This window comes from Panulirus ornatus, chromosome 44 (genome assembly GCF_036320965.1).
Source record: "Panulirus ornatus isolate Po-2019 chromosome 44, ASM3632096v1, whole genome shotgun sequence".
NCBI lineage: Eukaryota > Metazoa > Arthropoda > Malacostraca > Decapoda > Palinuridae > Panulirus > Panulirus ornatus.
The window spans coordinates 13,376,723-13,395,791 of NC_092267.1; the positions used below are offsets into that span (position 1 = coordinate 13,376,723).

At 38.5% G+C, this 19,069-nt stretch overlaps 1 protein-coding gene across 1 annotated transcript in view; it reads left to right on the forward strand.

The window, feature by feature from the left end:
* Nucleotides 1–17,798, forward strand: part of LOC139762755 (phenoloxidase 1-like) — a 46,863-nt gene extending 29,065 nt beyond the window's left edge. Inside the window, exons 12-15 of the mRNA XM_071687863.1 lie at nt 3,010–3,148; nt 7,022–7,123; nt 11,485–11,612; nt 15,293–17,798. Of these exons, the coding sequence (XP_071543964.1) occupies nt 3,010–3,148; nt 7,022–7,123; nt 11,485–11,612; nt 15,293–15,520 (597 nt within the window). The 3' untranslated portion in view covers nt 15,521–17,798. The remainder of the gene's footprint in view (nt 1–3,009; nt 3,149–7,021; nt 7,124–11,484; nt 11,613–15,292) is intronic.
* The last annotated feature ends 1,271 nt before the right edge of the window (nt 17,799–19,069 follow it).

Below are 19,069 nucleotides of genomic sequence, written 5' to 3' on the forward strand. Positions count from 1 at the left end.
TTTGAATAAAAAGTACCTAGCTTCATTTGAGGTTAAATGTTTGCCCATGAGTTTGTATCTATTACTACAAGTGATATCATAAAAATATATCTTTTAAGTAGAACATAAGGTTGAGACAATCAAAATCTTTAATGATTTTGAAAACTTGCATTGGATCATGTTTTTAATCTTCTCTTTTCTAAGCTGAATAAATTGAATTCTTTTATTTTGCTCTCATAGGATTTGTTTTCCAGGTCAGGAATCATCTTGAAAGCCTCCCTCTGTACTCTGTACTCTATATCTTTCCTTGAGTAAGGTGACCAAAGTTGGACACAGTATTCCAGATAGGGATGCACCAGTGAGTTGTTGAGTGAGAATAATGGTTAGTGGTCAACTCACTAATCATTACTGTTTGTTTATAGCCAGTCAGCCAATTTCCAAACCACCGAAGTATAATGCCATCTATACCATGTGACTTAACTTTTGCTAGTAACCTTTGATGTGGTACTTTATCAAATGCCTTTTGAAGATTTGAATAGATGACATCAACTTCTTTCATTTCATCATTCATGTTGATTATATCATAAATTTCTCAAGCAGATATATCAAACATAAATGATTCTGTTGAAAACCAAGTTGAGAATTGTTTGAGAACCATGTTGAGAGTTGTTTGCTCAGTGTTGATCTAAATAGTGTAGTCTTTTCCCAAATGATGTTTTTAATTCGTTTACCAAGTACAGATGTTAAGCTAATTGGACAGTAATTTTTTGGCAGTGTTATGTTACCTTTTTTTAATATCAGTTTTATATTGGAAAATTTCCATTCCTCTGGAGCAATTTCCTTACTGGATGACTTATTCAAAAGTGTAGCCAAGGGCTTAACCATCTCATTTTTTGCCTCTTATCAGTGCCCTTGGATGAAAATTACCTGCGCCTGCTGTTTTATTTACTCTCTAATTCCATTTTGTGCTGATAGTATATCTTCATCTTTTGTTTCAATCTGTTGCAAAACATTTTCCTATCTTAGCAATTGAGTTAGACATGAGATGTATCCTCAGTTGTTTCCATAGATGCAAAAAAATAGTTTAAAATCTTTGCCATGGCTTCTCTATCTTGAATCAAGTCACCATTTTATGTAATTAATGGCCCAATTGATTGGGCAATGACTCACATAATTCTAACATAATTATAATTTTTTTTAGGGCTTCTTTTGCTATTTTCAGCTATATACACTTCATGATAATATTTACTTTGGTATATAAGTATTTTAGTTTACCTATGCACATTTATGTAATATACTTTGTCTTTTTGGTTACATGTCTCTTTGACTTTTTATGTGCTATTCTTTTAAATAGTAAACACTTTGTAAGTCACTGCTTCACTGCTTCCTCTTAAGCACATTGGCACATATGTTCCCTCCACTACTTTGAAATTATTCCTGAATCTTTTCCAAGCTTCTTCCTTATCATTTTCCACATTATTCTCAAACATTTCATTTCCAGCACCTCTACTCTCCTCCATACATTCTCATCTATAGCAAATGCTTCACATCCTTGCAGCATTAGTAGGACTACTAAGCTTTCAAATATACCCATTTTGCCCATGCAGATAGTAACCTCTCTTTCCACTTATTCTTCAATGTTCCCAGAACCTTCATCCCTTCATCCACCCTATGACACACCTCCTCTTCCATGGTTCCATTTGCTGTTACATACACTCCTAAGTAGCTAATACACCCCACTTCCTCCAGATATTCTCCATTCTTATTCACACCCCAATTAACCTGTCACTCTACACTACACACCTTGCTTTTATACATATTTACTCTCAACTTCCTCCTTTCACACGATCTTTCAAATTGGTGCCACTTCTGCAGTTCTCCCTTGAATCTGCACCATGCCTTGTGAATGACAACTGACACTTACCAAGCCCCTTCCCTCACACCCTACAGACAGCATACCTGCCCTTGTCTCCATACTTAAAGAACTCCAGTGTCAATTCTTAGTCTTTAGTGCCTCACCCTTAACAGGCCACTGGCAGAGGTTCGGTCTAGTACAGTGTTTGCAGAGGTTTCTACCTGATGTTCTTAATGACTTCTTCTATCTAATTCTCCTACCCAATATTTATACCTAATGTTTCTACCAAATGCTCCAGCCTAAATGTTAGCCTTCCACTTCTGCCTACTGCTCCTATCATTTTGCCAGAAGGCTTCTAGTCCATAGCGCTCACCACAAGAAAATTTGAAGTTACGAAGAATGAGCTGCATGAGTTAAGTGTTGTCAGGTGTTACATATGACAAGGCAGAAAGAAAAGACAGCTACCCGAGTCATAAGAGTGCAAGTTGAAAACCACTAAAGTGCTGGCTCACTAAACAGATGTCACTAACCCTCTTAATACCCAGGTGGGTATTACTGGTAATATACCTCCCTGGTATTGGCTTCCTACCAACTATTACCTGCTACAACAAACATGCAACACTACATTACACAATTGGAGCAATCGCTCACCCATAATGGAATACATTTCCTCATCAGTCTTTTTTTTTGTCACTTTTAATCTCAGACAGACATGAATATAACCTAAACTCTTCAGTCATTTGAATGGACAAGAGCCCCCATTCAAAAGACAACACTTTTTCAAGGCATCATATGCAACACAGATGTGGCATCTGCTCTCCAACACAAAATCATCAATAGAAAAGCAGCACACAACCAAATTCCCTCAGAAGGCTAACTAGTATCAGATTTGGAGAGAGAGAAAAAATTCTTTAGTATTCTCTGCAAACAATCATCCATGCCACTTTTAACCACACCTTGCTTGCCTTGTTGTCTACCCTATCAATTGCTAATATAACAAGGCTACCAACCAAAAAATGTAGCTCTAACAATTTTATATGTACCATATGCAAGGCTCTTGATTACCTGCTTTTAATAGTCCACAAGGGAGGCAAGGTGTTTTATCATTAAGGATTTTTGTGCATTGTGTATTTGATATGTTCCACTTAGGATAGAATAAGAATTCCTCTATACAGGTCACTAACCGTCACACTGGACCAAAGCAAGTGACTGTGAGGATATTTTTGGCACCGAAACACAATGAACAGGGGTTAGAGATGAGCTTCATGGAGCAACGTCTTCTCTGGGCTGAGATGGACAAATTCCTTGTGACATGTGAGTCATATCATGTTTTACTATGAAATTTACAGTATTGGTTTAGATGCTGTATACTTAATATGAATGATGGAAGATATCAGACCTCTTGATTCATGTTTGGAGATATGACCAAGCAGATTCACTTTTTTTTTTTTTTCATTTTGGAAAGTCCAGAGTTGTCAACTTAGCTACCAAAATTGTGCAGATAGTGAACGTTGAATTTTACTTAAGTGCAAGATGAGTGAATATGAGTATTCTGTGATGAATCTATCCTCTTTCATACTTGCACACCATTTCCCATATAAGTGAGTGAACACTAAGAACAAACAAAGAAAGGGCATAATTCATTCAGTCATTCTCTTAACTTTCATGTATAATGCATGAAAACTATTACCTTATTTACAGACCTTTCTATGGTTTCCCCCTGGCTGCTTAATCTGTCTTGATGTAGTTCATTCACAGCAAATTGCCCCTTGTATACCATATCTCTCCAGTTCACTCTGTCTCATGAATACCTCTCGACCACCTGCATGTTTAGGTCCCAAGCCCTTAAAATCTTGTTCACTCCATCTTTCCATCTCCAATCTGGCCTCCCCTTCTCCTTTTCCCCACCACTTCTGACACACATTTGTATATTCTCTTAGTTAACCTCTCCTCACTCATTCTCACTCAACACATGTCCAAGCCATTTCAGCACACCCTCCTCTGCTCTCTCTCAGTGATACTTTCCTAATTGCCACACCTCCATTTTACCCTTTTTTTTTTTTACTTAGTCAATCCATCTCACACTACACCTAAAGAAGCACAAAGAGTTCATAGAGAAGGTCCAAAGGTTGGCAGTAAAGATGGTATCGGAATTAAGAGAGCCAAGTTACAGGGAAAGGCTGGAGGCTTTAGATTTACCTACCTTGGAAGAGAGAAGAGTAAGGGACGACCTGATCACAGCCTTAAAGTTTTTTTAAAGACATCGATGAGGTGGTTAACTCTTTGAGAGATGTAGGGATAGAGCAACCAGAGGACATAACATGGAATTAAGTAAAAAAACTTGTTAATAAGGATGTAAAAAGATAATTTTATAGTATACAATTGGTGGGCGAATGGAACAGAATGACTGAGGATGTGGTTGTTGCAGACAGCATGCATTAATTTTAAGAGGTTGCATGATAGTAAAGATTGTTCAAGTAATGGGGCCTCATGATTGTAAACCTCCCTCCTCATACAATACAGATAGGTAATTACAAACAAATTATTCCACCACTTACTGTCTCCAACCAGTTCATTTCCAACACATCCACCCTTCTCTGCACATACCCATCTCTAGCCCATGCCTTGTATCTATACAACTTTGGATTAACAACACATTTCAAATATACCCATTCTTGCCCTCCTGGATAACGACCTCTCTTTCCATGCATTCCTCTTGATAAAATAGTGTACTCAAATTGTCAGCAAAAGCATTTGAAAGACAGTTAAGGCATTTCACAATGGCCTTGCATCTCGTGTAATCTTCAGTTGCTCTATGACATTGCCCCTCAATAAGAGAGTTGGTTTTTGGTTTTCACCTAGTCTCAGTGGTTTTCTGTCTCAACCTTTTTTTTTTTTTCTATTTTAGCTGAGATAGCATGGGCAACTGAAGCCTTAATCAAGGCCATCTCATTAATGCTGTCATGCTCTCCTCTCCTCTCCTCTCCTCTCCTCTCCTCTCCTCTCCTCTCCTCTCCTCTCCTCTCCTCTCCTCTCTCTCTCTCTCTCTCTCTCTCTCTCTCTCTCTCTCTCTCTCTCCTCTCCTCTCCTCTCCTCTCCTCTCCTCTCCCTCTCTCTCTCTCTCTCTCTCTCTCTCTCTCTCTCTCTCTCTCTCTCTCTCTCTCTCTCTCTCTCTATTTGTGGTGTCACAGAAAACCATGTCTGCCCCCATATATTTTTAGTGGTGATACATGGCTAAGGATTATTATTGTGGATACAGGTATATGATGTTCTCAGGGTGAAATCAACGTACATCTGAGCACTGACACTAATGCTTTTAATGATGTGAACACTAACAACCTGCCTCATTGTGCATCAAGCTATTCCGAGTGAAGGGTTTTCTTTCTTTACTTCCTTAGGCTGCCACTTCATTGTAGGGATTCACTTCTGGGTGCTGTATTTCTTCCACTTGTGCTTCAAAATGGTTGGTTCTTACCTTTATAAAGAGGAGAAAGCCCATATTTTTACCTGGAAGTAAGAAAATATGGGTAAACATGAGATTTCAAGGCACACTGGGTGCTCAGAGTACTTCCTGCAACACCTCATCAGTGCCTCTCCTCATTCATGAGATTAAAACACTATGAAACCATAACATGGACCTAGAATACTTCAAAAACCTTGCCAATCCTATGTTGAGGCATCTGCAGGTGGTAATCAAGACCAAAGGAGAGATTACAAAGGAAGACCATTTAAGTGTGACATCACCTTTGAAAATGTATAGGGAAGCGGACAAGGTTTTTTTGCAGACAGTGTATATATATATATGAAGGCAGCAAGTATGAATATGTACATGTGTATATATGTATATGTCTGTGTATGTATATGTATGTTAATGTTGAAATGTATATGTATATGTGTGTGTATTGGCACTTATGTATATATATGTGTAAGTGGGTGGTTGGGTCATTCTTCATCTGTTTTCCTTGCGCTACCTCTGATGCTGGAAACAGGGATTAAGTATAATGATATGATAAAATATATATGAAAAGAGTGTGATTAGGAGAGCAGAAGAGGGTGTGTTTATATGGTTTGGACACATGGAGAGAATGAGTGAGGAAAGATTGACAAAGGATATATGTGCCAGAGTTAGAGGGAACAAGAAGCAGGAGACCAAATTGGAGGTGGAAGGATGGAGTGGAAAAGATTTTGAGCTATTGGTGCCTGAACATACAGAAGGGTGAAAGGCTTGCAAGGATTGGTGTGAATTGGAATGATGTGGTATACTGGGGTCAACATGTTGTCAGTGGATAGAATCAGGGCATGTGAAGCATCTGGGGTAAACTATGGAAAGGTCTGTGGGGCCTGGATGTGGAAAGGGAGCTGTGGTTTTGGTGCATTACACATAACAGCTAGAGACTGAGTGTGAACAAATGTGGCCTTTTTTGTCTGTTTTCCTGGCACTACCTTGCTGAAGCAGGGGATAGCTAAGCTGTCTCCTGTTGGGTGGGGTAGCACCAGGAATGGATGAAGGCAACCAAGTATGAATATGTACATGTGTACATATGTATATGTCTGGGTTTGTGTATGTATATATGTATATGTTGATATGTATATGTATGTATATTTGCATGTATGGGCATTTATATATGTGTATATGAGTGGATGGGCCATTCTTTGTCTGTTTCCTGGGGCTACCTCACTGATGTGGGAAACAGTAATTTAATGTAATTATAATAACAAAATGATTTATATTGTTTTGCTTACTACTTTACATGTAATTCAGCACTGATTACAAATCATCATTTATAGTTTGATACCATCTGTACCTTAGCACTGATAACAATCCCTCATTTATAATTTCATACCTTTTCTACCTTCTCCTTCTTCCAATTTTTCCAAACTGTTTTTGTAAGTAGTTTTTGCCTATTATTATCATGTTACACACTGCTTGTTTCTCATCTTAATCATAATGTGTCTGTGAGTTTACAACATAAACCATAATGGCAATTATCTTTACAGTAATTCTCTGCCTTGGATTATATGATGTATTGTATAATGTAAACATTATGTGTCATGTGCGCAATTGAGGCTATTATTGGTTTGGTTGTAATGTTACCTCAGTAGAGTGAGAAAGGCTATTTAGTATAAAGCATTATTTTTCATGTATTTTGACAATTGTTTCAAATTATTTTCACTACCCATTGACAGTGAAATCTGGTGAAAACCATGTTGTGCGCTCATCCAAGGATTCAACCGTCACAATCCAAAATGAGTTCACCTTTAGGGATCTAGAGACACGTCCTGACACAGGTAGGTGGAATACATATATCATGGTGCTGGTTTCTTGTTCTTAAGAAGAGAAAATGAAAGTGGGACTATTACCAGAATTGAAATAAGGATAACTAGTAAAGTTGATAATATTAGAGGGAAACTTTAATGAATATGATAATAAAATCTCGTTCATTTGTGCACTAGTAAAATATTCCTGACAAAATCTGAGTTGTTTTGATACAAGAATGTGTGGTAGCTATTAATTGGTAGTTAGTTACATTTATTAGATAAAGTGTATTATTTATGAAACGAAGCAGATCCAGTGGCACCACTAATAGAGAATTTATGAATCAAGGATAGAAACTGAAGTTTGCAAAACCTTTGTACCTGAAATGGAGTTTCATGAACAAAGTTGAGTGTCTATAAACCAGTAAGGAGGTCGATAAAACTCCAGTTGACCCTTCATAGGGGGATAGGATCCTTCCTTTGTCTGTAAGACTGGTACTAGTTTAGAAATTTTGCTTTACTTACATAAGACTCATATTTGAATAGGTGATCATGAAAGACATGTTTTAGTTCCTGAAGCAGTATGGTGGTTACATAATCTTTTTTGCTTGGGGAACATTGCTAACTTGAGTTCTTTTTGCTCTTTATAGCCAGAAGTCCAGTTAGGTTTCATAAGAAACGGTCCCATGAAGGATCACAATGATTTGTTTCTAGATAGATGCCCTCCAACTCTGTTTATCTAAAGTATAGTTGGTACACCAATTGGAGCATGAGAACCATAGGCCTTGAGGTCTGGTTTATTGGACAACCAAAACTTCTGACATCTGATGGTCTTGCAAGATGTACTTTCTGAAGTCATGCACCCTGAGATAGATCTTTAGTTAGCTAACCATAATTTTCAAAATCAACTGTAATATTCTTTCCTATGAACATAGAGAAGGAGAATTAAGATTAATTAGATTGGAAACTGTAAGTGTATTTTTCAGATACACCAATACCTCAAGCTGCTATGCTTCAATTTGGATCATTTTCAACTTGCAGCAGTTTCAAATTAGGGCACATTGTATCAAATTGCAACACATTTGCTTCAGCTTGTGACAATATCAAAAGATGAAAATATTTTACAATCATATTTTTTTCTTTTGTTTTTTTTATTATTTTAATATTATACTTTGTCACTGTCTCCCACGTTAGTGAGGTAGCGCAAGGAAACAGATGAAAGAATGGCCCGACCCACCCACATACACATGTATATACATACACGTCCACACATGCACACATACATACCTATACATTTTAACGTATACATATATATACATGCACAGACATGCACATATGTACACATGCACATAATTCTTACTTGCTGCCTTTATTCATTCCCGTTGCCACCCCACCACACATGAAATAGCATCCCCCCTACCCCCACGAGGTAGCGCTAGGAAAGGACAAAAAGCCACATTCGTTCACACTTAGTCTCTAGCTGTCATGTATAATGCACTGAAACCACAGCTCCCTTTCCACATCCAGGCCCCACAAAACTTTCCATGGTTTATCCCAGACGCTTCACATGCTCTGGTTCAATCCATTGACAGCACGTCAACCCTGGTATACCACATCATTCCAATTCACTCTATTACTTGTGTGCCTTTCACCCTCCTGCATGTTCAGGCCCCAATCGCTCAAAATCTTTTTCACTCCATCCTTCCACCTCCAATGTGGTCCCCGACTTCTCCTTGTTTCCTCCACCTCTGACACATATATCCTCTTGGTCAATCTTTCCTCACTCATTCTCTCCATGTGACCAAACCATTTCAATACACCCTCTTCTGCTCTCTCAACCACACTCCTTTTATTACCACACATCTCTCTTAATTTATATATTATTTTATTATACTTAAGAGTAGGAAGAGAGGAAAGTGATTGGTTCTCAGTGAATGTTGGTTTGCGGCAGGGGTGCGTGATGTCTCCATGGTTGTTTAATTTGTTTATGGATGGGGTTGTTAGGGAGGTAAATGCAAGAGTTTTGGAAAGAGGGGCAAGTATGCAGTCTGTTGTGGATGAGAGAGCTTGGGAAGTGAGTCAGTTGTTGTTTACTGATGATACAGCGCTGGTGGCTGATTCAGGTGAGAAACTGCAGAAGCTAGTGACTGAGTTTGGTAAAGTGTGTGAAAGAAGAAAGCTGAGAGTAAATGTTAATAAGAGCAAGGTTATTAGGTACAGTAAGTATATGCCTTCACCCTCTCAATCAATACCCTCCCATATAATTTCCCAGGAATACTCAACAAACTTATAACTCTGTAATTTGAGCACTCACTCTTATCCCCTTTGCCTTTGTACAATGGCACTATGCAAGCATTCCGCCAGTCCTCAGGCACCTCACCATGAGTCATACATACATTAAATAACCTTTCCAACTAGTCAACAATACAGTCACCCCCTTTTTTAATAGATTCCACTGCAATACCATCCAAACCTGTTGCCTTGCTGGCATTCATCTTCCGTAAAGCTTTTACTACCTCTTCTCTGTTTACCAAAAACATTCTCCCTAACTCTCTCACTTTGCACACCACCTCGACCAAAACACCCTATATCTGCCACTCTATCATCAAACACATTCAACAAACCTTCAAAATACTTACTCCATCTCCTTCTCACATCACCACTACTTGTTATCACCTCCCCATTAGCCCCTTCACTGATGTTCCCATTTGTTCCCTTGTCTTACGACTTTTATTTACCTCCTTCCAAAACATCTTTTTATTCTCCCTAAAATATAATGATACTCTCTCACCCCAACTCTCATTTGCCCTCTTTTTCACCTCTTGCACGTTTCTCTTGACCTCCTGCCTCTTTCTTTTATACATCTCCCAGTCATTTGCATTACTTCCCTGCAAAAATTGTCCAAATGCTCCTCTCTTCTCTTTCACTAATAATCTTACTTCTTCATCCCACCACTCACTACCCTTTCTAATCTGCCCACCTCCCACGCTTCTCACGCCACAAGCATCTTTGCACAAGCCAACACTGCTTCCCTAAATACATCCCATTCCTTCCCCACTCCCCTTATGTCCTTTGTTCTCACCTTTTTACACATACAGAAGAAAAAATATGGTACTATATACAGCATTCAGGGTTCAAAGAACACTTGTATGAAACTCCGTCCCCACAGCACACAAATAGTAATCACAAACAGTAATCACTATCTTTTTTTTGTATCAAATTTTGTATGCGTTGCTTGTGATATGGCAACACCTCTGAATCATATAATTCACGAGGTGATAATGTGAATCATATGATTCAGAGGAGGTGACAAAAACAAGCTGAGGATACCCCTCCATCTACCTCCCAGTAGCACTCACTCCACTGTACAGTATACCACTCCAGCAGGACAACCAACCCTCATCACACCTTATGTGTGGTGGAGAAAATACTTATTGTGTCCCTGAAGGAAGCTTTCAGTCCTGCATCTTGAACAGTTTTTTCTTGTAAATTATGTATATACAGAAGTTATATATGAATTAAATGCTACATTCCACATTATATTCTCAATTGTGGATGCATTACCCAAAAAAAAAAAAGTTTCTTTTTATCATACGGCTATGGAGAGATTACCTTACTTTTGACCTTCAAGAGGATATGTTTTATACTTTGTTCAGTACATGCCCTAAAGTACAGGAAGTGATCTCAAATTTGGTAAACAAAATTCCAGGATGACTAAAACCTCTTAATTACTGTCAAAAATAAGAATATGATAAAGACCTTAAAGGTCAGCATTGGCATCTTTATGTTTAGGATTGATAAAGGGTAGAATAGTCTGGTATAGGAGTGGGGAGGATTAGTCTCCTGTGATGCATCACCCTTTACTAATTTTGGAAACTTTATATCCATTTTATGTAAATATGAACGACTGCTTGCTTTGCCCATAGAGAGTTTTGAGGACAAGATTGATAGTACAGTATTTAAAAGAAAAAGAAAGTAAGGATAGAAAAGTTTTTTAAGGGTTGTCCCAGTATGGGGCAACATGTGAAATGAGTGAGGAAGTTTCATATCAGATATCTTGGTGCAAAATGGAAAAAAGCATTTGGGAGTACTTTCTGTTTTGGGGAGTCTTTAAGCAACTTGCCTTGTTATCAAAATTCATGGTTATTGGTTATATATGTTCCAGGTCATGGTTATTGGTTACGTATGTTCCAGGTCATGATTTAGTTGGAGAGTTTGGGATGATGTAGTCACCACTTTCAGAGTCATTTCTTTAGAACACACCTTCACATGTAGTTATTTGAATGTAAATGTTGTAAAGCCTTTACAATGTAAGGCCAAGTATAATTTATAGTGGAAGACCAAATATAATGTTACCCTCGTGCTATATTGTGAATGTATTTTTCTTTAACTAGGAGCTGAGATTGGAGATTTTAACTTCTGTGGGTGTGGATGGCCCCAACACTTACTGTTGCCCCGTGGGAAATCTGAGGGGATGACCTTTCAATTCTTCTTCATGCTCACAGACTATGAAAAGGACAAGGTTAGAAAGTTAATTCATTCCTTTCTGTCTATCTGGTATGTGAGTTTAGGAGAGCATTTGAAAGGAGAAAGTTGTGGGTAGATTTCATGCATAGTACCAGTGTACAAACGCAAAGGGGATAAAGGTCAGTGTTCAACTTACAGAGGCATAAGTTTGTTGAGTATTCCTGGGAAATTATATGGGAGGGTATTAATTGAGAGGGTGAAGGCATGTACAGAGCAACAGATTGGGAAGAGCAGTGTGGTTTCTGAAGTGGTAGGGGATGTGTGGCTCAGGTGTTTGCTTTGAATAATGTGTGTGAGAAATACTTCGAAAAACAGATGGCTTTGTATGTAGCATGGATGGATCTGGAGAAGGCATATGATGGGGTTGATAGAGATGCTTTGTGGAGGGTCTTAAGAGTATATGGTGTGGGAGGTAAGTTGCTAGAGGCAGTGAAAAGTTTTCACCAAGGATGTAAAGCATGTGTATGAGTAGGAAGAGAGGAGTGATTGGTTCCCAGTGAATGTCGGTCTGCGGCAGGGGTGTGTGATGTCCCCAAGGTTGTTTAATGTGTTTATAGATGGGGTGTTTAGGGACGTAAATGCAAGAGTTTTGGAGAGAGGGACAAGTATGCAGTCTGTTGGGGATGAGAAAGCCTAGGAAGTGAGTCAGTTGTTGTTCACCAGTGATACAGCTCTGGTGGATAATTTGAGTGAGAAACTGCAGAAGTTGGTGACTGAGTTTGGAAAAGTAGGGTTGAGGGACAAGTTAATTGGGATGTAAGTTTGAAAGGAGAGAATTTGGTAGAAGTGAAGTGTTTTTGATATATGGGAGTGGACTTAGCAGCGAATGGAACCATGGAAGTGGAAGTGAGTCACAGGGTGGGGGAGGGGAAGATTCTGGGAGTGATGAGGAATGTGTGGAAGGAAAAAAGCCTTATCTTGGAGAGCAAAAATGGGTATGTTTGAGGGAATAGTGGTTCCAACAATGGTATATGGTTGTGAGGCATGGGCTATAGATAGGTTTGTACAGAGAAGGGAGAATGTGTTGGAAATGAAATGTTTGAGGACAGTGTGTGGTGTTAGGTGGTTTGATTGAGTGAGTAATGAAAGGGTAAGAGAGATGTGTGGAAATAAAGAGTGTGGTTGAGAGAGTAGAGGAGGGTGTTTGGACATATAGAGAGAATGAATGAGGAAAGATTGACGAAGAGGATATGTGTATCAGAGGTAGAGGGAGCAAGAAGAAGCAGGAGACCAAATTGGAGATGGAGGGATGGAGTGAAAAAGATTTTGAGCAATTGGGGCCTGAACATACAGGAGGGTGAGAGGTGTGCAAGGAACAGAGTGAATTGGAACGATGTGGTATACCAGGGTCAAAGTGGTCAGTGGACGGAACCAGGGCATGTGAAATGTCTGGGGTAAACCATGGTAAGGTCTGTGGGGCCTGGATATGGATTGAGAGTCATGCTTTTGGTGCATTGCACACGACAGCTAGAGATTGAGTGTGAACGAATGTGACCTTTTTTGTCTGTTTTCCTGGCGTCACCTCGCAGACGCAGGGAATGGCGATGCCATTTCCTGTGGGGTGGGATGCCACCTGGAATGGAAGAAGGCAAGCTGGTATGAATTTATACATTTGTATAAATGAATTAATAAATATATGTGTAAATGAGCTGTGTGCCTTTCTTTATCTGTTTGCTAGCACTACCTCACTAATGCAAGAAATGGCAATCAAGTATGAAAAATTATGTATTTATATATGTATATTTGTAAGTGTATATGTATATATATTCTTTCTTGAGTGACTCTATAGCCAGCGAGAGGAAGAACTCAGGTGGTAGACCAGTGGCCCTTCCCATAACTCCTGCAAATTTAAGGTATACTCCTATGACAACATTTTCTTGTGTGACTCTCCTACCAGTGAGAGAGGGGGGCTTAGGTGTAAGTGTATTGGCCCTTTCCAATACCCCTGCTAACTCATGGAATATTCCGTCCTATACCTTTGGAATAATTGATTAGGTAGGTAGTAGGCTGTTGACAATAGCCACCCTGGTTGGTACTACTGTATTGACTGAGGAGCACTGACTTGGTGCCCAGTGACATCTTACACTCTTCATGTTAGGATTGCTGGTCTTAATTTGTCTCATCAAAACACGACTAGTCCTGTCATCTTACAAACACCATCACCAACTCAAACCTTACTTATTTTCTTTACATATGATCCTTTGCCACTTCCTGTTGGGACAATCATTTTTTAATGCACTGTTGCTTTTGTATATAATCATGATAGAATCCAACAAATCTATGGCATCCAGTCCCGGACATCATGGGTTGCTCAGAATCTCCAGGTCTCCATCTGACTCTACTGCCAACAAGATGCAGGGTTCATACAGTTGTAGTACAAGCCCCTATTATAACCTTTCCCTTTCTGATAGCCCTTCCTCTTTTTCTTTTAACTATACCAACATCAGTGTTCTCTCTAGTAACTTTCCTTCTGTTGAAAACCATCTGTCTAGTACCACTGTTGATATCTTTCTTGTGTCCTAGACCCAGATGTTTAATAATGTTCTCACTAGCCCCTTTTTCATACCTAACTATAATCTCCAATCACGATTCTGGTTCAGAGGTGGTCTCTATGCTTATTTCAACAACAGCTCACCTGTTGCTTGCCTTGAGGACTTTGAGTCCCCAAACTTTGATATCATGTGGTTCAAGGTCTGTCTCCCAACTACCACACTTTTCCTGATTCTATTTCTATTCTATTATACTTTGTCACTGTCTCCCGCGTTACCAAGGTAACGCAAGGAAACAGACGAAAGAATGACCCAACTCACCCACACACACATGTATATACATACACAGACATATACATATATGTTGAAATGCATAGGTATGTATATGTGCATGTGTGGACGTGGATATATATATATGTGTATGTGGGTGGGTTGGGCCATTCTTTCATCTGATTCCTTGTGCTACCTCGCTTTTACGCAGGAGACAGCGACAAAGTATAATGAATATATAAGCTCTTTTTTAAACTTCCTTTACACTATATAGGTAAAGGTTCTCATGCACCAACTCCATTGTAAATTTTACAGAACCTTTCATAACAGAGATCTGTAATTTGGTCATGGAACTCCCTTTCCTAGTTTATGTTTTGAAAAGCTATTCATTCTTGTGTAATTTCCATAATTACATCTTTTTGAATCCTATTTCTTCAGTGATCCCCTTTTTATGTCCTCATTAACCACATACTTTAAGTCAAGCATTACATGATAACTTTTATCATATGTATCATATCTAAAATTATAAATTTTCATGTTATTATTTGCAATGATGGTGTATGTGTCCCTTTATTTCTAGAGTACTCATTGACATGTTGATACGGGACATTTTTTTTTATATACACTCTTATGTCACCATGACCTCTACCTTCATGAGAATCTGAAGTCTCTCACCCTCATTCTTTAAATATGTGTAGCTCAAGGATAGTATAAGATAACACATAAAGCTGTTTTGGAGGAAAGTGTAGCTTCCAAGGCATAAAGGTACAAATGAAGTTTAGTGGTAAGTAATGTGAAAACATACAATCGAAAATTAGCTGAGAAAAGATCTTTTGATCTTGATATGCAATTTCATTTTCACACTCACAATGCCAAATGAAATATAGTTTATTGGGATTTGATCTTTCCTTTGCAGGTAGAACAACCACAAGGTACCACCAGTACTTGTGCAAATGCTGTGTCATTCTGTGGCATTATGGACTCGAAATATCCTGACAGCCGGCCTATGGGCTTTCCCTTTGACCGTAAATCTCCACGTTTGTTGAATGAAAATGTTAAAACAGTTGCTGACCTTGCTCAGCTTGACAATGTAATGCTTCAGGATGTCACCATCACATTCATGAACAGGAATATGCAACAGTAGAAAAATAGTGTTTGATGGTTTCTATTAGGTACCTGTAGCTGAAAATTCAGTATTCCTTACATGTTTACCAGCTTAAGAAGTGTGAGCTCTCCATTTTGTGGATCATGATTAAGCTTAATTACCTTTTAATGGTGAATGGATTCAGAAGTGATATTGAGATTACAAAATTATAACAGTAATTTTTTATTACTGAAAGAAAGTAGTATATCTAGAATATCTACTCTTGAGAGATATTGCTTTTAACTATGTATTTCCACATATCTTATAAGTTTATGAAAAGCAATTTTAAATGAAATTCTTTGAGCTTAGTGTATGTAAAATTGATATCTTAAACTGAACTAAAATTGACAACTCAGTGGTATTTCATAGAAAGAATTTGAAAATATATATCTACACCCTTAACATAGAAAAGCCAGTCATGTGAAAAATACACATTAGAAATCTCTGTACACACATTATATGCATCAATTATTTTCGTATGTATTTTACATTGTAAGACTTAAAACATCTGTATATGAAAATTTGGTTGATGTACCACATATAAGGGTAAGCTAAAGAATACATTGAATATCAAACAGCTTTTCATAGTATCACATAGTTGTTTCATATAACTATCAAAAGTATTGGTATATGGTACCTGCATTTCAGAAAAGTCTGTCATATTTCAGTAATTATGCTGCTTTATGTAAAGACCGACAAAAAATACTTGCTAAGATATTTAGCCAGTGTAGGGTAAAATAGACTGAGTTAGCTCTTGGATGCACAGGTTTGTGCATGCAGTGAGAGAATAGCAGGGAGAGTATGTACACATGTATATACATAAACGCCCACACACGCACATGTACATACATATACATTTCACCGTATACATACATATACATACAAAGACATATACATATATACACATGTACACATTCATACTTGCTGCCTTCATCCATTATTGTCGCCACCCCGCCACACATGAAATATCAACCCCTGTGCATGCTCACGAGGTAGCGCTAGGAAAAGACAAAAAAGGCCACATTCGTTCACTCTCAGTCTCTAGCTCTCATGTGTAATGCACTGAAACCACAGCTCCCTCTCCACATCCAAGCCCCACAAAACTTTCCATGGTTTACCCCAGATGCTTCACATGCCATGCTTCAATCCATTGACAGCATGTCCTCCCGGGTATACCACATCGTTCCGATTCACTCCATTCCTTGCACGCCTTTCACTCTCCTCTATGTTCAGGCCCCGATCACTCAAAATCTTTTGCACTCCATCCTTCCACCTCCAATTTCATCTTCCATTTCTCATTCTTCCCTCCACCTCTGATACATTTATCATCTTTGTCAATCTTTGCTCACTCATTCTATCCATGTGGCCAAACCATTTTAGCACACCCTCTTCTGCTCTCTCAACCACACTCTGTTTATTACCACACATCTCTCCTACCCTTTCATTACTTACTCAATCAGACCAACTCACACCACATATTGTCCTCAAGCATTTCATTATTATTATTATTATTATTATTATTATTATTACCATCATACATAATTGCTGTTTCCTTTGTCAGCGAGGTAGCACCAGGAAACAGACGAAGAATGCCCCATCCACTCATATACACACAGTATACATAAATGCACACATGTACATACACATATGCAGACATACATATACATATTCATACTTGCTAGCCTTCATCCATTCCTGTTGCTACCCCACCCCACAGAAAAACAGCATCACTATCCCCTGCTTCAATGACATAGCACCAGGAAAACAGACAAAACAGACCACATTCGTTCATACTCAGTCTCTAGCTGTCATGGGAAATGAAGGTTATCATGATGAGATGACATTTGGGAAGCCTAAGAATAGGAAAGATGAAGAAAAGTCCTTATGAAATATAAGGAATAAGAGGACATGGGATGTGTAGTGGTGGGACAAATTGAGAAAAGGGAAAGTGCAGTGCAAGGACAGATGAAAGAATTTCAGTTGTGAAAGAAATGTTGGTGAATGTTTTGAGATATGTGGGGAAAAGCATGGACACAGGAAACTCAGGCACCCATGCTAACAAGTGAAGGGTGGCATATTACACATAAACAAAGTGTGCAGCATTTTACATATTGTCACTAGCTTCCTGATTTAGGTTCTTTACTATGATGTCCTTTTGAGTTTTTTTTCACTTGCTTTTCAGACAGTTTCCTAATATTGCACTTGTACTTTAGTTATATTTAAGACATGTATGTATATGACTCATACAATAAAATTTTAAGCATCTCAGAAAAATATGTATACATAGTTTTATTAATTTCATCGGTATCTCATGTGCTCACTGCTTTCTTCATTGGTAAATAGCTGTATATGTAAATTAACTAAGATTTGTCTTTTGACTGCTGGATTACATTTGATTATTGTGATTATATGTATGGTAAAGGAGTTTGTAGTTTATGAAGGTTACGTGGTTAGTGTTACTGTCCTATACCGTAATGGGAGTGTAAAAACCTGATATCAGGCAAGGCCCTGTAACCATAATAACCTTGCCTCCTATCCAGATATTCTTCATGTTTCAATCTCTAACATTTATATTGGGAGGCCCAACTGGTGCATTTTATTATGGCCATATTTTTTGCTGCTGTAATATCATTATTGTTATCAGTCATTTGTAAACATTTGGTTTACATGTTTTGGCTTTAGCTTCAACTGACCAGTTCCTTTGATATTTTAAGATAAAACCATCAGCACCTCACTCTATCAACACACTTCATCACCACCCTTACTCTGTCACCTCTCACTCCACCTCCTTCACCTCATCACCACCCTTGCTCTGCCATCACCTTCATTCCATCACCACCTTCACCCCATTACCTTCTTACGGTTGTATCATGCTCCCACAGGCACACCTTTTTATTGCTTGACTAATGACAGAGAGGTATATTTAGATCAAACATTTCCAATTGTATCAATAATAAGGGAGTATATATGTATACTCTGTCTGTTTCCTGGCATTACCTCACTGACATGGGAAACAGTGATTAAGTATAATGATAATGATAATAATAATAGTAATTATTTGTTTATGGATGGGGCAAGTATGCAGTCTGTTCTGAATGAGAGGGCTTGGGAAGTGAGTCAGTTGATGCTTGCTGATGATACAGCGCTGGTGGCTGATTCAGGTGAGAAACTGCAAAAGTTGGTAACTGAGTTTGGTAAAGTATGTGGAAGAAGAAAGCTGAGAGTAATGTGAATAAGAACAAGGTTATTAGATTCAGTAGGGTTGAGGGACAAGTTAATTGGGAGGTAAGTTTGAATGGAGAAAAACTGGACGAAGTGAAGCGTTTTACATATCTGCGAGTGGATTTAGCAGCAGATGGAACCATGGAAGCAGAAGTGAGTCACAAGGTGGGGGAGGGGGCAAAGGTTCTGGGAGCGTTGAAGAAATGTGTGGAAGGTGAGAACGTTATCTCGGAGAGCAAAAATCGGGATGTTTGAAGGAATAGTGGTTCCAACAATGTTATATGTTTGTGAGGCATGGGCTATAGATAGGGTTGTGCAGAGGAGGGT